Below are 19,480 nucleotides of genomic sequence, written 5' to 3' on the forward strand. Positions count from 1 at the left end.
AATTTATACGCGTAAATTAGTTTTTACGTGCATAGGACACGCATATGTTGGTTAGGGTAGGTTTGTGTGTGTGGGGTGCGTGTTTATTATACGTTTGGGTAGAATTAGTGGTGTGGGGTGCGTATCAAATGCACGCTAAAACTGCGTATCATATGTTGTAAAAACAATTTTTCGCGTATAAATTGCACGATAAACACGCGTGCTATAGACGCATTTACGCGAGAAAGGGCTGATCTGCGCATCACTGAGACATGGCAACACGCTCAGCTCATTTGTGAAGCTCATTTCCAACACTTGTTATCTTAGACCTGATCTTATGATGCGCGCTCATTAGAAAACTTTTGATAGTTTTCATCCCTTTCATATAGCCTTTATAAAAAGTTGAATCAAGCATATAGCCAGTCTGTCTTTAGGTCTGTCAAAAAAGTATCCTGTTAACCCAAACGCGAATTAGCCTACTCAATATGTTTTACTCATTTTCATCATTAGGCCTAATACGTTAGGCTATTTAAAAAGCGATCAATGTAAATACTGCGCAGTTTTAAGGATTGGCTACACTTTATAAGCTTATGCAAATACTTGTGTGTGTGTGTGTGTGTGTGTATATATAGGCCTATATATATATATGCTAGATAGTAGGCCTATGAAATATACATAATTATATTTTTATTTATTTATCTGGATATACATATTGACCTCATTTAATTTTAAGGTAGGCTATATGAGGGATATGCAGAGTCTGTCTAAAAAAGGTTAATTTAATGCGGTAACGTTGCAAAGGGAAATGCTGCAGTTGCGGGCGCGTCCATCATCAGCACCAGTTGATTGCGCACTGGCCTAAATTCCTGCATCCAAATGAGCATAACCAACACGAGGTATTGACATTTTAATAAACTAAATTAGGGCAGGCCTGTATTAAATCCTTCTCTGTAGGATTTTTAGAAGCGTCACCCTGCTGGGTAAAAACAAAACAAAAATAACATAAGCGAGCCTATATGCTGGTTTTAGCTAGTTTAAACTGGTCTCACAGCTTTACTTAACATGGTTATATTAGCCAAACAGCCTGGCTAGGCTGATGTTCAAAAGTCGTCTATAGCAATTCTCCCAGTCTGACGAGCTTATAAAAGCCCCAAATCTTTGTAAAACCAGCCTGACCATGTTGGGAGAACAGCAAACCAGACTGCATTTCAGCACAGAAAAAGTAATTCATCGCATTGTCTCAAGACCAAGGAAGCCAATCAACCCAAATAATCACTTACTCAGAAATTCGTGATTATTTAGTAGGCTACAGAAACCTATATTGCGTTTGAGGCGGTGGCCGGGGGTGGTTTGCAGGAAACAATTACAAACAGGGGCAGTCCCATCCTAAAGCATAGTCTGGGTTATACCCGTATTATAAAGGAGGACACCTAGAGGACCAGCCTAAACAACCTGTCGTCATCAGCCTCCATCCATAGGCTATTTGTATTATTTAGGATTATTTCAAAACTCACATAGCCTATAGTGACTAGTGCGAGATTATAAAGAATGCATTTGGCTTTTGAAATCAAATTCATTTATTCGAAACAAATTTAGACGATATCCAGGGTAAATCAGGGCTTAAAACCAAAAAAAAAAGCAAGACACGTTCTTCATTGTAACCATGTCTCCATTGGATCTGCATCAATGGCCCCTGCCTTTCAACACAGAAAATGTTAAATTTATCGACTTCAAAGACAGATGTACGTCGAACTCGCCTTTTCCAGAGCACAGAAAATCAACTTTAATATTAAACAAACAAAAAAAAAAACATAAAAAAAAAAATCCAATTACTCAAGACATATAAAAGCGGGGACATTTGGTTAGGCAGTTGTGGTTCTTTTTTTTATTTGAGCATCATGACGTTTGGCATCTGCTTGGCAATCATGTCGACGATCGAGTTGCGTAACAGTGTTAAAATACTCAGCGCACTTGCAGGAGAAGAAAGAATATAGCCTATCCAAAATAATATTAATAGAGCATTCGTGAAAAATATACTATATATATATATATATATATATATATATATATATATATATATATATATATATATATATATATATATAATAATAATAATTATTATTATTTTTTTTACAAGGCTAGGCTATTGTTCCCATATCTCCGTCAACGGAGAAGTGTCAAAATCACAAGGTCTTTGCATTTTCTCTGGGGTGTCAGGTAGACCAGACGCAATTTCAGGCGTCAGAGAGGCTCGCGCTGTTGTTGAGTCAGTTGTATTGATGAAATGCAGTCATAGCGAAGGCAAGGACTTCATCAATCATGCCAAATTATAGCCAAAACTCTGCCATTAGACCTGAGAAACATAACGTCACCTCAGATAAACAACATTTTAACGACATGCCTTTGATAAATCCATGGACAAAACAGAAAAAAGTATGGGCCTGCTATAGGTTATCTACTTGCAAAAATAACATGCATTTTGATTGAATAAAACTTTTATTGTGTTCACCACTGAACTGGTTGATGACATAGCCTATGAGGTCGAGTAAAGTAATAAAATGAATCATATGTAGTTTATTTTATTATAGAAGTAGGGGAAACCGAGACCAGTTGTCACACTTTTTACATAGGCCTATTTGTTAGACTAGGTTTATTTTTAAAGATAATTTATGGGCGCATATACCTAAAAGTTTTGGCTACAAAAACAGCTACTGTTATTTCATGTTTTTTTTTTGTTCTCCTAGCATACGTATAACATTTAAAGCACAAACAGCTCGCCCCAACTATAGATAACAGCGCAAAATGTTCAGTTAAATCTACCTTCATTATTGCTTCTTGCCTAAATGTTTGTTAGTGTGTGTAGCCTATCAGTTATTGGTATTCAATTTCATGCAGAAATCTGTACTTCCATTTGAAAATGAAGTCTCATTAAATCTTTTCATTTGCCCGCCACACATGAACTGGGAAACGATCATTCTTGCGAAGTCTTTCTAATGCAGAATAATTTTGAAAGCATTATACAAAGTATTTGAAACAATCGCATTTAACCTGTGAACAGTTTTCTTTTGTCAGACCCAAATGGTTGCTTTTTCTCATTTCCAGGAAGAAATAATCTCATATTACTTTGAAATAGCTTGTTTTAATTAAGGTAGTCGCACAATTTATGTAAATTTCAATTTCCCCAAAAAATCATTAATCAATTAATGCAACATCAAAATTCTTAAGTTTTTTTTTTTTGCAAATAAATTCTCGTATTTAAACAAATGCATTGCTTTTGAAGTGCTAAGGAGTGGACACACATGCACACGTGACTATGCAAGCAGTGACTTTCAAAGTTTTATTTTTTTTGATACAATCTATAAGTGCGTTAGTCCAGTGTTATCATTCTGAAATCTATACTAAACAAATGCGTTCTGCTATTTTACTAGTTAAGCAGATTTGTTCAAATAGAATTGCATTTTTTGGATAAATACCAAAATAATGCATGGTGAAAAAAAAAAAAAAAAAAAGAACCAGGGAAAGACAAGCTGTAAACTGTTATTAAAATTACAGTTAATTCAGCACTGGATAACAATGGTCAGAATTATGTAGCATTGTGACATGGTAAATATGCCCAAATAAAGTGCAACCGAGAATGAACTCTTTTAATTGAGGGAAAAACCACAACTCTTAGTTAAAATACTCCAAAATAAATTTTAATGTTTATAAATCTCTATACTTAAATATATACATAATGTGCAAATAAAATGTTCAAGATTAAATTAAACTATGCAGAGCGTGTGAATAATAGTATCATTCCTTATTATTGTGTATATGTTGTTTAGTATTTAATCCTCTCTATTGGCACCCAATTGTAGAAAATCTAAATAAAAGACAAATCTGAATAAAAGAAGGAAAAAAAATACCCACATTTATGAACAGAGCAAATACTTAACCAAAAGACAAGATGTCCAATTAATTTTTTTTAGAAAAGTTACTCTCGAGTACTCAGATGTTCAATGATACATGACGATAGCTGATTTCATCTGCTTGTATATTAATTATTTGCATGTATATAATTTATATAGGATTGGAAAATGGTCTAACAGAATGTCTACATACAAAAAAAAAAAGAAAATTAGAAAGGAAGATGACCAAAACAAGGTACCAAACCTACGAAACATACGTGATAAAAATTCAGTGCATACAATGTCTCACAGGGTTTTACTCTTCTAAAGGAAGATGAGACATATGTGACAATGCACAAACACAAAGCCTCCTAAAACACAAAAGTGCACACAGAGTTCAAATAAAATGCTTTTGTTCATTTTCAATAGTTCTGCTATTTTAGCATGTCAATCCTTTGATATCACAGTGACTAGATTGAATGTCTTAGACTTGCCTGAATTTTGTAGATATGGCAAAAAAAGCTGACATTCATTTGATATGAGAGGTTTTCAAATTAGAACGAGGAAGAAAATAGATGTTGTTGTAAATATGACGCAAGCCCCATTAAGTCTACATTCAGCTTTAACTGACTTCATAGCTTATCTCATACATCTTCATGTAGCTACATAGTTTTGCATGTTTAAGCGGTTTCTTGTAGGTAAACCTTGTCGCTACCATTGCTAGCCTGCTAACAACCGACTTGCTTCACTGATTCTTCACATTGTGGCCGTCCTCCACGTCTGTAATGCAGCACATCATATCTAGAGCTCATAGGACTTCATTTTAAAATTAGTTCTGACAGTGTTTCTTCCTGCTTCAAGTGCAATCCTTCCTAGTGGACTGCTAATGCTTTACGTGCCAGCTCTCTCTGACGTACAAGCGCTGTAGTGCCTAGGCCGCCACGTGGCCGATCAGATAGATGTTGTCATAGAGGTGGCCTACAAAGTCCTCGCTGATGTTCTGAGCAGCCCGCCGTGTGTTTCGGATAAACTCCCTTTTGGACATCTTGTTCTTTACGTGAGGGCTGGTCAGATCGATGGAGAGAAGGATGAGGGAGTAGCACAGCACGTACACAGCATCTGCAAAACCAGAAAAAAAAGAGAGAGGGAGAGAGAGAGAGAGAGAGAGAGAGAGAGAGAGATGGGGGGGGGGGGGGGGGGGGGTGTTTGTCATTTTTAATTGTAAAGTTGTAATCCCTAGAAACAGTAATTGTATTTCACACTATTACATTTTAACTTAACTGTTTTTTGTTTTAATATTTAAAACATAATAATAATTTAATTTAGTCCATGTGATCGCAAAGCTGAGTTTTCAGCATCATTACTCCAGTCTTTAGTGTCACATGATTCTTCAGAAATCATTCTACTATGCTGATTTGGTGCTTAATTAGTATAAATTATTATTGGTTTTATGAAATTGGATTATTTAATTATTAATAATGGTTCATATTTTCATATTTTTGTGAGCCATTTTTCTTCCAAGATTCTTTGACGAATAAAAAAATAAAACAAAAAAAACAGCATTTATTTGAAATAGAAATAAATACATACATATATATATATTACTAACTTAATTGCCCCAAACTTTTAAATGGTAGTGTATCACTGTTTACACAAAATATTAAGCAGCACAACTGTTTTCAACATTAATAATAATAAATGCTTCTTATTTTGTTGTTGCAACAAATCAGCATATTAAAATGATTTCTAAAGGATCATCACTCATGATTTCTCAAGGTCATCATGACACTGAAGACTGCAGTAATGAAATTTCAGATTTGCCATTACAGGAATCAAATTTTTTTTTTAATATATTCAAATGGGAAAAAGTAATTTTTTGTAAGAATATTTTACAATATTTCTGTTTTTACTGCATTTTTTCTATCAAATAAATGCATTAATTAATTATTTATTTATTCTAATTAATTAATTAGTCCAAACTTTTGACTGCCAATTTATATACATATATGTTGAAACAATGTGAGAAGAGCACAACTCGGCTTGAACCCTGTCAGTAATTTATAATAAATCGTCCTGCTTGTACAGTTAGACACATGCACTACAAGTCACATGTTATTGCAGGCGGTAACTCTGATTGGTTGGACTCAACACAGGGCCCTCTTCTGCTAACACTTTAAGCCAGCGGGCTTAGTTTGGCTTTAGAAGCAAACGGCAGTGTTAGTACAAGGATTTCTCACATGTTGCTCTCTATACAAAGACAAGATCATGCATTGCAGATCTGCAGCTAATAAAAGATGGTTGATTCAAATCAATACACAACAATAATATTGCAAGTTGTGATTTGCATGTACCACAAAACCAGTACTTCAACTTTAATTGTTGCCTATGGCAAAAATCTGTGAACGTCACTTGTGACATGCTGTACATGTCTGACACCGAGCAAAGCAAACCACCGTGATCTTGATGTCGCAATTACACACTAGATCACATTGTAGTATAAGTTCCGTTTGGCATCTGTAATGACTGTGCTGTAGTTCACTTACCAGGACTTAAGCCCACTTCCCGGACCAAAGTGGGGTTGCAGGCACAGAAACGATGAGAAAACTTAGTGATTAGGGTCTCCAGGTACTCGCCCCGCTCCTCCGGGGCATGAATGTGTCTGAAGAAGTCCCTCAGTGCATTAGGGAGGAACTGGTTACTAAAATTATGAAGTGTGACTAACTCATCCAGGACATCTCGCCTGCAATCACGGGAAACTTAATCAACGTTTTTAGTTATTATCAGTAGCAGAATATCATATACATTGAGATATGCATGCATGTATACACACACACAGACAGACACAGACACACGAGTGCGTGTGATTTTATATATATATATATATATATATATATATATATATATATATATATATATATATATATATATATATATATAGTGCTTGGTATAAACTATAAAACTACATGTCTTATACAATAATAAAAGCGAATGAAACAGTTAGAAAACAAACCGTTCATCAAGATAATTCCGCAGCATCTTCCAGTTGAGCATTCTGGTATAGAATATAAACTTGGCAATTTCCTTCGGGTGGTCCAAAAGAATACCTCTGAACATGAAGTAACTGATACCCTGAATGAAAGAACCCACAAAAAACAGGGTGTGGGGATTAGGGGAAAAAGTGAAGGAGGGGGCGAGCTTTTTTGCCAGACACCGCGGTTTAGTCCGGAGCAAGGCTATCGCATGTCCTTTAAGTGGACAGCTAAAGCTTTGCTAATCTAACCTAAGACACGAGCGAGGGGGAGGCAAGACATTCAAATGCATCTTTGAACAGAAATTATGTTTTAAGAGCAACTTGCATGAGAGAAAAGCCATTCATTTCGTTTTAATCCGGGTTGTGGTCTAAAAGCCTATGTCATGGGCCATTATTCATTCTAGGTGAGCTTGTAAAAATAATATATTTAGTCTGCAGTATGAGCATTGGTGGGTTATGTGGGAATTTACAGGGTGGAGGAGGAAACCGTCATATTAATCATAGCTGAGGTTGGTCAGAATTGTGTTTCCAAAGCACACTGTGGCCATGATCATTTCTCTTTTCTTTGCCCGTTTAAACATTAAATGGCTTGGCCTCTAATTACAAAGACATTATTGTGGCGAGACAGAACAAAAGTTTGTATTTTTTGTACCTCTTGCGGGTTGGCGTTGAAGGTTAAACTTCCTTCATCTAATTCCATGTAGAGCTTTCTATAGGAAAATCCATATGGAAGCCTTCGATTGTATATGGAACAGTGACCCCAAGTGGACTTGCACAGGCTAGAGGGCAGACAAAGAAAAACAAAGCAGTTGAATAGGAGGAATGCTAAAATATAAAAACACACAATTAGTGGAAAAATAGGTAATATCCCTATTTTTATTTATTTCGTAATATTGGGAAATCTAGGAGCTGAAATAATGAATACGGTCTAGTTTGCATCAAATCCATTGAAAGAAACATGATCCTCCCTGAATTATTATTGAGAAAATAATGAGATGATATTTTATATGGAAGCTAAACTCATCACTGACCCTTGCCACAGGTACTCATCACTGCCCAAGTCCTGCCAAACACAGGAGGCCAGGCACAGGTCGGTAGCATTCAGGTAGGAGAGGATGGTGATGCTGAGTTCGGGCGGCAGCATCTCAAGATCGATGAAGCCCTGCTCGTCTTTGCCCCTGCGGACGCGCAGCAGGTGACTGATGTCGGAGCCGGGGACCTGGCACTGTGGCGTACGGCCCTGCTGCAGCGGTTCAGACAGTGGGGGACCCATCCTTCGGCCCTGCTCTCTCTCCTGCTGGAGGAAGCACTGTTCACTGTACTGCTGCTGCAGCTGCTGGTTCCTCACCACCCTCCACAGAACCTGACCCATCTGCAGATCTGAAAGAAAAATATTCAAATATGCATTTCATTGGAGCTTCATGCATTAAAATAGTATACTCGTATTCAAGTTTGTGTAGCTTGAGAAAAACAAATCCACAACACCAACTTTACACTACACAAAAAGCTACATTTTTGGCAGCCATTAATACAGTCTTCAGTGTCAGACATCATTCTAATATGCTGATTTCGTGCTCAAAAAACACATTACTAACATGTTGAAAACAGTTGTGCTGTTTAATATTTTTGTGGAAACCATGATACACTACAATTTAAAAAGGTCAAGGGTAAGTAAGATTAACACAAACACACATTAAATTGTATGAAAGTAACCATAAAAAAAATGTATAGTGTAAATTACTTCTATTTCAAATCAATTCACTTTTTAAACTTTCTATCCTGAAAGAAAATGTATAGCCTAACTGTTTAATTAGCAAAAACTGATAAGGATAATAAGAAACGTTATTAATAATTGAGCATCATATCAGCATATTAGAATGATTATTGAAGGATTATTTGACACTGAAGACTGGAGTAATAATGCTGAAAATGCAGCTTTGCTAGCACGGGAATAAATTACATTTTAAAATATATATATTAAATAGAAAACAGTAGTTATTTTAAATTGTAATCATATTTTTTCAATATTGGTATTTTTACAAGACATAAACTACCGGGACACATGCAACAGATTCCGATTACTAAGAGTTCAGGTCTTAGATCAGTTTCTGTTTTTGATTTCATATACATTAGGCAGGAGAAGCTGATGTAATCTCAGCGAGTCAGGGCTCTGAGACATTTGATACGCACAAGCTGCTTTTATTTCCTGTTTAACTGAGAGCTTTTGTAAATCATATAATCTCGTATTGTATTTATTTATTTATTTATTTATTATTAAAGGAAAGCGTTGTGTATTAAGCCTTTTATCTCACTGCCTTCTGTTCCTACAAACTAAACCAGAGTAATCCAGAGGCCTCAAACTCTCAGCACATCATTTCTGTTAGGTCCCCCAATCCTTGCATTATCCGACAGAGCAAAACAGCCCAAAGGAAACTGTATTTAGTGCTGGTGTGTGCAGTAGTCCGCTGGGAAATAAAACCCCTGATGGCAGCTTTATCTCCACTGCAGTAGCACTAATCCTCTCTCTGAGATATGCATTAAGCCTTTTTATGTGGCCCTGTCTGACTCCCTCCAAGGGCCTTTCTCTCTAAAACATATCTCAGTCTATGAGAAGCCTTGTTATTCTTGTCTTTAATGGCCTCTTGAATGCTCTCGGGTCACTTTCTTTGTCGCAGAGTCTCTATGACAGCTTTTTACATATGATCTTGACATATTACTTATTCGGGACTGACGCAATGCTCCTTGGCATTCTGTAGGAGGAGCTTGGGAATTCTTAGACCTGCTTAAAACATGGAACGGAAATCTGAACAAGGTCAATGAACTCTTACAAGCAATTTCCCTCTGCTTTGCCTAAGGGCAGAAGCAGTTCTTAAATCATTACAAAACATTTGCGCTTATTAAAGTTATATAATGAACTTTTTAATGTACCACATTTCTAACTCTTGTCTTTCTATTAAAAGTGAAAGTAAACAGGTCTGGCAACTCCATGCATGTTCTAATTGTGTTACTCTTGACAAAACAACTATTTACAGTAAACTGAGACAATGCAAGCTGGAAAGGACAGCTATACAAGAATATCACAAAAGCACCATTTACAGGATCTAAAAATACATTTTAGGTAAATTGAAAAGTACTTAAAACGTAGTTTAACCCTGACCTAATTTGTCTGCCTTTATTTGCATAGTAGCCTATCAGTAGCCTTTCAGATTTCTGCCCGAACAAAGGAGAACTCATCTGACACATTATGGAAGTAAAATAAAATATTAGCACAACATGTGAGACTGTGAATTATCCAAATATATATTATTTGGTGTGATGACTGACATACAAATCGAGGTTTTCTACAGTTTGTATTTTTTAAGCTTTGGGTCCTCTATCATGTTTGGCTGAAGCACAAATTCCCGCCTCGCTCTAAAACGATTGGTTGGAATACCAATTTGACACATAAACTCGAACTCTGATTGGCTGTTGCGGAAAAACTCTTCTGTTTTTATTTTCGCAGCGTCAATCGCTCTAAGCACCACCCACCTCTGTGTATATGAAATACTTCTACCGCCGCCGCGACGAAATGAGTTGCTAGTGATCTGCCAGTGTGCCACGGATGAAATCATCTCAGTCTTTTAACAAGAGCCCAGGACAGCCATCTTGACAGCTCCAACGCTGCTGATCGAGGTGAGACAGTCCTGTGACACTATCATTCATCAGTCCACTCGCTCCTCCTGTCCGTCTCTCCGCCTCTTCGAACACTCTGGCCAGACTGACGTTTCTTGTTATTGGTGGAAGTGACGCAAATCTCTCAGAGTAAATCAATCACAGGTCCTAACAGTTGCACTTTCGATCAAACAGTTTTCTGTCATGTTCGTACGTTACTATTACATAAAATAAAATACATACATAAAATGAATAAAGGAATTAAGTTAATCAAAAAAATATATACATTATTACATGCGTGAATTAATTAAAATACATGAGTAAATTAATAATTAAATTAAATTGCATTAACAAATTTGTACGCTAAGACAAGAATGTTTAGAAGTGAAAAAAAGGGTTGACCCGTCGTCCCCTCGTGCATAGAAACCTGATAGAAACCAATAACAACACACCCGGATATTTCAGCGGCAAAAACAAAAAGGAGGAATTAGCAATAACGTTAACTGTTTAACTATAAAATACAACCATCGGTAAGACAGTTGTTACTGTATTACAAAAGTAAATAAGTGCGGAATTTAATCATCTAATGCAAAAGATGTAACTTACTTGTTGAAATAACATGCCACGATCATTTTACATTGTATGGTCTATGAATGGTAACTTAGCTAAATTGACATCGGTATGTAACGTTACTTAACGTTATACAGTAGCCTACATATTAATAAAAATGTAACTCCTAATGAAATCCTCTGACATTACAGAGATGGGCACTGGTGATTTGAAAGGATGTCTGAGAAAGCTGGAAGCCTCTCTCCGTTCTCTAAAGTATCCGAGAGAAGTGGACTATAAAAGGTATAACGAATTTTAAACCAATAGCTAATCATATATATATGCAAGACTGGTTTAAACATAACTAAAATACATGTTTAAACAAAAAATCATGAATAAAATTCATTTGCCAAATTATGCTACACATGGAAGTACAGGTGTTCAGGTGACCATTCTACCTAAGATAATTTCCTAATTCATTTACATGACGTTGACCACGCCTGCGTAAATAAAAGACTGGCAGTGAACCTTTTTTTTTATTTTATTTTTTTATGCACTATGGCAGAGTGAGCATTTTATAAATCTCCATTCTTGTACTACATGCATGTTAGCACTTTATAAAATAAGATTAGTGTTTATAGTATACTCTAAATCGTATATTTAAAGTCACCATGAAATAAAAACATACAAGTCATATTTATTTAATGGAATATTGCAGTATTTATTATAAATTATTTATGTGCACATCATCATTATTATTTTTACCCTCGTAATCTTTAATCAAAATCCTTCCTCTTGTTTCTCTTCTCTTCTCTTCTCTTCTCTTCTCTTCTCTTCTCTTCTCTTCTCGTCTCTTCTCTTCTCTTCTCTTCTCTTCTCTTCTCTTCTCTTCTCTTCTCTTCTCTTCTCTTCTCTTCTCTTCTCTTATCTCTGATGGTGTGTTTACTGGCACGAGGGTGGGACACATGTCACTCACAGGAGAACACATAGCACTCACAACCATCCAATCAATGGACAAAATCAAGTCCCGCTCTACATTTTTTACTCGTTCGAGAAGCTGCTTCATACGTCACAATAGGCAAGGAAAGACTAGCCTAGCAACTTCTGTTTTATGTCGACTTTAAGATTATTTTGATTTTGTAAATGCTACCCTTGTTATTTTTGTGTGTTGCATTTACATTTATGCATTTGGCAGACACTTTTATCCAAAGCACTTACATTGTATTAAAGGAATACATTTTATCAGATCATGCATTCCCTGGGAATCAAACCCATGACATTGGCGTTGCTAGCACCATGCTTTGCAGTTTGAGCTACATGAGTATTGCATGTCTCGAATATATGGATGGGGTAAAAGGAAAGCTTAATTGTCCTATGATGGTTGGCAGCATTAAATACAAGTTAACACTATGTTATGAGCGAACATCAGGCCATTGACAATAAGTCCAGGCCTTTTATGTCTTCGATAGAGATTAAGAAATAAGTCTTGGCTAGCTGAGTGGCTGTGTGAAGTAATTGATTAACTGTGTAGAAATTTGAAAAAAGTATTATATGGTTAGATTAGAGCTGCACAATTAATCGTTAAACGATCAGAATCTCGATTCATACGCCCACACAATCTCATTCCTAAATGGCAATGATTCGCCTGTGTCTATTAAACCTTTGACAAAATCACACCGGAACATTCAAATCTGAGTTTGCGCTGTCGCTTACCCGGGGAGAGCAGTTGTCATGCATAGGTATGAGCAACTTCATGAACAGCCTCTTTAACCACAGTTTTGTTATGTCTGTGTTACAACTATTCAAATTATCACAGAAGTGGAATACAAGTTTATAGTTTGGATAAAAAAATAAATAAAAAAGTCTACGGTAATGTTAAAAGTGTATTTGTCATTAAATCATTCATTCAAAGAGATTTGTTCAAAATCTGATTAAACGCTGATTAAACGCCTTTAATGCTTAAAGTAGGTTTTTAGATATAGCCTATTCCCCTGAACCTAAATTAAGTAAATAAAGGAACCTCCTATAATAAAATCTGACCACACTTGACATTCAATACAAATCTCCTTCACTTCCTAGCCTTTATGAATGCATTGCTCTTCTGAATTCATTTTTCACATGCTGTCAGCAGAGATGAGATGCGGGATGTAATTCATTAGACATTAACGTCCCCCAATTCTGCCCCCACTTTTTTTGGCTTAGACTTTAAACATCTTGACTCACGTAAACATCCAAAAGGGGGGTCTGCCAGTGTTTCATGTCCCATATTTTGTTTTGAAGTTCGGAGAGTTGAAGACTTGTCCCGAGCCTCTCCAATGCTGAGCTATTTTGTAAACATGCTTTACAAAAACCAGCTCCGTTCCTCCACCAGGATCTCAAGCTGCACATCAGATGCTCAGTGAAGAGGTTTTGATGTGAGATGCATCAAACACAACATTCTTCTCTGAAAGACAGATCCGTTTGGCTTATACATGCTGGAGATGATCCAGAAAAATGACTTAATTTGTCTCCAGCACGATACTCAAAATGGCTTGCAGACATGTTATAAAACTTTATTTGTTTTAAAACCTATATATGGTGTTGATTTTTGTAACTCTTTTTAGTTGTTTGTCAGTACAAGTGCTTTATAATTTTATGTTGTGTTTTACTCTTTCAGATTGGCTGTGGGAGATCCATCAGCGTGTCTTCCTATTGTGAGCTTTACCTTCACGTCTTTTTCCCCCTCACTCACGGAGCACCTGGTCGATTATGGTGTGGAATTAACCGGAATGAATGATTTACGATTTATTGAGAATGTTTACAAGGTGAATTGCATGAATGTAGCTTATTACATTTATGTAGCTTGTTATTGAATAGGATGAATATATTTTAAAGGGATAATTCATAAAATCAAATTATGTCATTGCTAACTCTTCATTTCATTTTATATCTTCATAGATATTTTGAGAAATGTTTCTGTGTTCCTTTTTGCCATTTCTAAGAAAGTCAGTGGTCACCAAAACTGGTTACCAACATTCTTCAAAATATCTTATTTTGCATTCAACAACAAAAAACTCCTCCAAAAACGTATAGGTTTGAAACAACATGAGGGTGAGTAAATAATTGTAATTGTTGTGTGAATTATCCCTTTAAATTCTTGTGGTCAGTTAAACTCACAGTTCAGTTAAAAGGCTATTTAATACAGCTGACATGGTTTACCTATTGGATAATTTTCATTTGAAATCAATAACAGATCTTTATTAGCATGCATATTTGTGATATTGCAGCCCTTTTTAATTTGACTTTTATAAACTGTTTGCCGTTTCATTCAAGATCTGGTTTTGAGGAGGTGGTTGTTTTAAATGGATCCAAGAGGTCGGAGTTGCTTTGTTTCAGTTATGAGGACAGAAAGTTCATTTTTGAGGTCTATGGCGACCGAACCGAGTCAATGATAATGTTTTTCACGTCGTCTTTAATGGGGTGGATTTTTTTTAATGAAAAGCAGTTTCACATTTAATTAAACTCACAAAGCCATGCTTTATGTTGCCTAATAGCCATATTTTCTGGCACTGTCCCTGATCTCAGAGGGTTTTAACCCCCAAATCAGAAACGCGGGTCTCTTCCAGAGCTCTGTGATTCGGAGCATCTGTAGCCCCATTCTCCGGCATTCAGATGTTCTGGCAGCTCTTCTCCACCAAGTCTTGGGTAATTAAAATTCTCTGCTCACGTCTCTCTCCTGCAGTGAGAGAACAAAAAAGGAGGCTTGCCTTCATGTTGGTCCAAGTCATCTGATCTCAGATTAACTCAAAGCTGATTCTGTGCGTTTAACCGTTGGACTGAAGAGCTGCTCTGTCTTTTGACACTTCCTCCTGTTCATTGACCTTTCGTGCAGTTCTAAAAGCTCTGGCCTGCGTCCCAGCAGGATCATCTGCAGAGTCAGACTGCAGCTCACGTGAAATATTCTGAGGGGAATTCGTGCTCCCAGTATATTACCTTGAGGGCCTCGATGGCATTTGCTAAAAATTAGAGTTGTTGTAACAGGAAAGTAGTGTTTAACAGTTTTATCATATTTTTCCAGTCATCGTTTTTCCATTCGCGCTACAGCTCATTGTTTACATCTGGCTTAGTCCTCCTGTGATTAGTCTTGGTGGCTCTTCTGGAGTTCTTCCTGTACCAGAAATTCTACAAATACATTTTTTTTTTTTTTTTGTGATTTTAATCCACTGAGGGGATCATTTCCTTTAATATGTTAAACCCCTGAAGTTGTAATATTTATTTTAGCACTCTTTTTTGTTGTATCTGCATTTTCATGTGGAAATCTCTTTAAAATGTAGGTCTTGCGGGATGTTTTCAGCTATAAGCCGTTGTTGACCAAACAGCAGTTTCTTCAGTTTGGCTTTGCTGAGAGGAAAGTCACCATTCTCTGTGATATCATTGGCCTTATTCTCAACAAGCACAAAGAACTGACAAAAGAAAGCAAGGTATCTCACTTTTTTTTCTTCTAATATAGCAATAAGTGAAATAAGTAGCCTACTATTTCAGTTATCAGCCAATATTAGAGATTGTTTTATTTAAAGGGTTAGTTCACTCAAAAATGAAAATTCTGTCATCATTTACTCTCCTTTATGTCTTTCCAAAACCGTAAGACTTTGTTCATCTTCGTAACAAAAATGAGACATTTTGAATGAAATCTATATAGAAAAATTTTAATCCCGCTGTTAACAGTCTACGCAACTACCACTTTGACGCTTCAAAAAGTTCATAAAGAGAAACTAATTCATATGAATTGAGTGGTTTAGTCAACATTTTATGAAAAGACTTGATCGTTGTGAATGATGGACAGATTTAATTTATGGTTTTATTCACATTTAAACATTGTTGAGCGATCATAAACAGAAGCTCAACCGTAACTGATTAAAACAGTAACCTCATTGGTTCTTGCTGAAGCTCAAACGTGATGCGTAACACACGAGAATGAACCTCATTGGTTCTTGTACGTCAAGCGAACATGCTTGAGCTTCCGTTTACCACAACTGATGTGTGAGTTTATTCATTCGGAGTATAATGTTTATATGTAAATTAAAGCCTAAATTCAATCTGTTCACCATATAAAGTGATTACGTCTCTTCAGAAAAGTTGGACTAAACCGCTCAATTCAAATATTTGCATTTGTGTTCTGAACATGAACAAAAGTCTTACAGGTTTGGAACAACATGAGGGTGAGTAAATGATGACATAATTTTTGGGTGAACTAACCCTTTAAATGCGATAATTAATTTTGCATTCTCATTTCCCCGTTTACGTTTTTACATTTGCTGTCATCTGTCACTTAAGGTTAATCTTTATAAGCACTAATATTAAATAAAATTTTTAACATATTAAATAACACTGTTAAATGTAATCTTTAGCAAATCTCAAAATGATTATTTATTTTTCATATTTACATAATGTTGTGATGCCTAAATTCACTTGTAGCATTTAAAGTGATATTAGTTCTATTTGTTTCAAGACAATAATATAATTTTAATATCAGACCTTTATTGTTTGTTGGCCATATTGTATTTATTTATGTTTATTATTTATATGTTTATATTGTAATTGAATAAACAGCAAATTGTCTTACAGCCTGCCAGTAAGCCAAAGAGAAGGCCTCAGTTGAAGAGCTGCATTACAAATGAGATCCCTTCTGAGAGTAACTCACTGGTGTTAACAGCCCTGACAGTAAGTGTAAACATAATTGACAGTAAAATAAACATAATTGATTTGATGAGGATGATAATAATAATAATTATTGTTATTATATCTGCTTCTTTCCCTCTTAGGTACCTCAGAAGCAGCCACTGGTAGAAAGGCATCTTGGCAGCAGCTCGGCACAAGCTCAGATCAGACGCTGCTCATATGAGCAGCAACAGCAGGAAGAGGAAACAGAACAGAGGGAGTTAGACAGTGAGGATCTTGAGGATTCGCCTCAACCTACAGATTCCACTGTGAGTGCGCATCCTGCAACACATGTACACACAGGGAGGTGCATAAGTAAGCATATAGTTGAGAGCACATTATGCACCAACTAGTCAGCTTTAACGGTCGAAAGAAAGTATGAGAAACTTGGTCTCTTATCATAAGTAGTAGCAGTGTTATTTTCTCCACAGCAGACCATGTTGTTAATATAAATACTTTTTTTTAAAAGAAAATTTAGAAAATCTTGATGGGTTTTTCTTTCTTCATATTTTTCATTTATTTTTTTTATTTTTCCCAAAAGGAAACCGTAGGTTGTTAATTTTTTTTTTTTTTTAAACCATTATTAATGAGAACAATATGGTGATTAAAACAACATTTAACATACACTAACAGTTCAAAAGTTTGTGGTTGGAAATATTTTTGAATGTGTTTGAAGTCTCTTATGCTATTGTTTTTAATCAAAAATACAGTAACAACTAATATTGTAAGCAATATTGTGAAATATTAGTACAATTTAAAAATAGATTTCTTTCATTATAGATTAAAAATGTGATTTTTTTCCTGTAATGAATTTACAGCATCATTACTTCAGTTTTCAGTGTCACATGATCCTTCAAAAATCATTCTAATATTGTGATGTGGTGCTCAAGAACATTTCTTATTATCAATGTTGAAAACAGTTGCTGCTTAATATTTTTGTTGAAACTGTTATACATTTTTTTCAGGACTTTTTGATGAATAGAAAGTTCAATGTATCATTTCAAATGTCTTTACTGTCACTTTAGATTAAATTTAATGCATCCTTGCTGAATAAAATCAATTTATTATATATTAAAATTATTATATTTAAATCTTACTGGCCCCAAACTAGTAGGGTTTTTCTGGGTAATAATTTGCTCTTTTTGTGTGTTGTGCAACTAAACTATACACAATTACTCAAATTGCCAATTCCTACACACAAGCAACTGCAAAATTCTGAACTTGTTCAATCCACTGTAATGCACATGGGGTCTCTTTAGGATTGTATGTTAGAGAGCCGGCTCAGGGGCGTGGAGGTAAGTCTTCTGGAGAGTGTTGGCAGACTGGAGCAGCGATTGGCCCTCATGGAACACAGGATACATGCCCTGGAGAAAAGCTTGGCTGGCAAGATTATCATCGAGAGCAACCAGTGGGAGAACTTGGAGAGTCGCGTGCTGCTGCTGGAGACCAGGCTGGCACTGACCTCAGCACAGGTAGGGGAGGTTAACATCTTTTTGGAAGTTCAATTTCAACTTATTTTGCAATTGTGGCATAATACTGTTTTCACCCAAAACTCACTTTGACGATCAAGCTTGCGTTACGGGATGAAAAGCAGTGACAGTCAGCACAGATACACACAGTATAGCAAAGCTCTCACGTTTCAGTTTCGAAGTTTCATAAGAAAATTCATATGGAAAATATGTTGTTTTATGAAGACTGCAAACCACTTTAGAGGTCAGATTACAGTCTACAGCAACTGATTTGTTCAGGAAAACATGATTTTGTTGCAATTTAATATCCTAATATAACAGTTCCTGGGTGTGTTATTTTGTTTTGTTATATGGTGCTCACAAATGTTGTCTCTACTACTATAGGGTCTAACTTCACACGATGGGGTCTTCAACTCAGGCAACGTTGAATTTAAAGAGAATACAGGTACTTCGCAATGTTTTAGCTTTTTTAATTAGAATAATTTAAATAAATGAAATATTCATAACATCTCAAATATTTTTATTTTCCTTTTGTATCTGTTAAAGTATCTGCGAGTGGCTTTTCTACAGTGATTCAACCACCATCTGACATCAGTGATAATGGCCATCTTCTAGCCAGTTCTCCTTCAACAACTACCCAGGTATCCATCCATCCATCCACCCATCCATCCATCCATCCATCCATCCATTTTCTCATCTTATTTTCAAGAGAAATTAGTGTAATAACTATTGTATATTTTTCTTCCAATTTCTTAGAATTTTAAAGCAAGGCTGGACAGAATAGTTTACATGTAAGTGTTGTCATTTTTATAAAACGTAATAAATAGTTTTTTTTTTATTATATATTAAATGTATAATATAATTTTATTTTATAATAAATTTTGCTAGAAAATTGTCACTTAGACAAAGACTGCACATCAATACATTGTTGTTCCTTTACCATTTCAGGATGAAGGATACAGCTAACATTCTGCAAAATATAGAGCCGACAATGTGAATTTGATCTCAGTCCAAGTTAAAAAAACAAATTTCATCATTTACTCACCCTCACATTGTTGTTTTTCAGTTTTCTGAGAAATAAGTAAATAAAATTAAGTTTATAAAATTATGTTTGCTTTGTTCTTACTATACTGTAAACCCACATAGTAATAAGAAGTGGTCATTCAAACTCCAAAAAAGGGGGCAGGGGGGAGTATCATAATAACACACCATGTGAC

At 35.7% G+C, this 19,480-nt stretch overlaps 2 protein-coding genes across 3 annotated transcripts; one reads left to right on the forward strand and one right to left on the reverse strand.

The window, feature by feature from the left end:
* Positions 1 to 3,292: 3,292 nt before the first annotated feature.
* On the reverse strand, positions 3,293 to 10,752 carry fbxo8 (F-box protein 8). The gene is made up of 6 exons (XM_079614867.1): positions 10,426 to 10,752; positions 7,929 to 8,277; positions 7,550 to 7,676; positions 6,877 to 6,995; positions 6,410 to 6,606; positions 3,293 to 4,985 (listed from the first exon to the last, which is right to left on the reverse strand). The coding sequence occupies exons 2-6, from the start codon at positions 8,267 to 8,269 to the stop codon at positions 4,798 to 4,800; spliced, it is 972 nt and encodes a 323-aa protein (XP_079470993.1). The 5' UTR covers positions 8,270 to 8,277; positions 10,426 to 10,752; the 3' UTR covers positions 3,293 to 4,797.
* Positions 10,753 to 10,931: 179 nt separating this feature from the next.
* Positions 10,932 to 19,365, forward strand: cep44 (centrosomal protein 44). 2 transcript variants are annotated; one of them, XM_079614866.1, is made up of 11 exons: positions 10,932 to 11,227; positions 11,310 to 11,400; positions 13,754 to 13,901; positions 15,411 to 15,557; positions 16,702 to 16,797; positions 16,899 to 17,063; positions 18,054 to 18,266; positions 18,648 to 18,708; positions 18,810 to 18,904; positions 19,020 to 19,054; positions 19,212 to 19,365. In XM_079614866.1, exons 2-11 carry the CDS (start codon positions 11,312 to 11,314, stop codon positions 19,258 to 19,260), a joined length of 1,098 nt encoding a protein of 365 aa, XP_079470992.1. In that variant the 5' UTR covers positions 10,932 to 11,227; positions 11,310 to 11,311; the 3' UTR covers positions 19,261 to 19,365. The 2 variants fall into 2 exon arrangements, with proteins under 2 accessions (XP_079470992.1, XP_079470991.1); XM_079614865.1 differs by having other exon boundaries at positions 10,966 to 11,078; positions 19,212 to 19,364.
* The last annotated feature ends 115 nt before the right edge of the window (positions 19,366 to 19,480 follow it).

This window comes from Phoxinus phoxinus (assembly GCF_949152265.1).
Source record: "Phoxinus phoxinus genome assembly, chromosome: 6".
In the NCBI taxonomy this organism is placed as follows: Eukaryota; Metazoa; Chordata; class Actinopteri; order Cypriniformes; family Leuciscidae; genus Phoxinus; species Phoxinus phoxinus.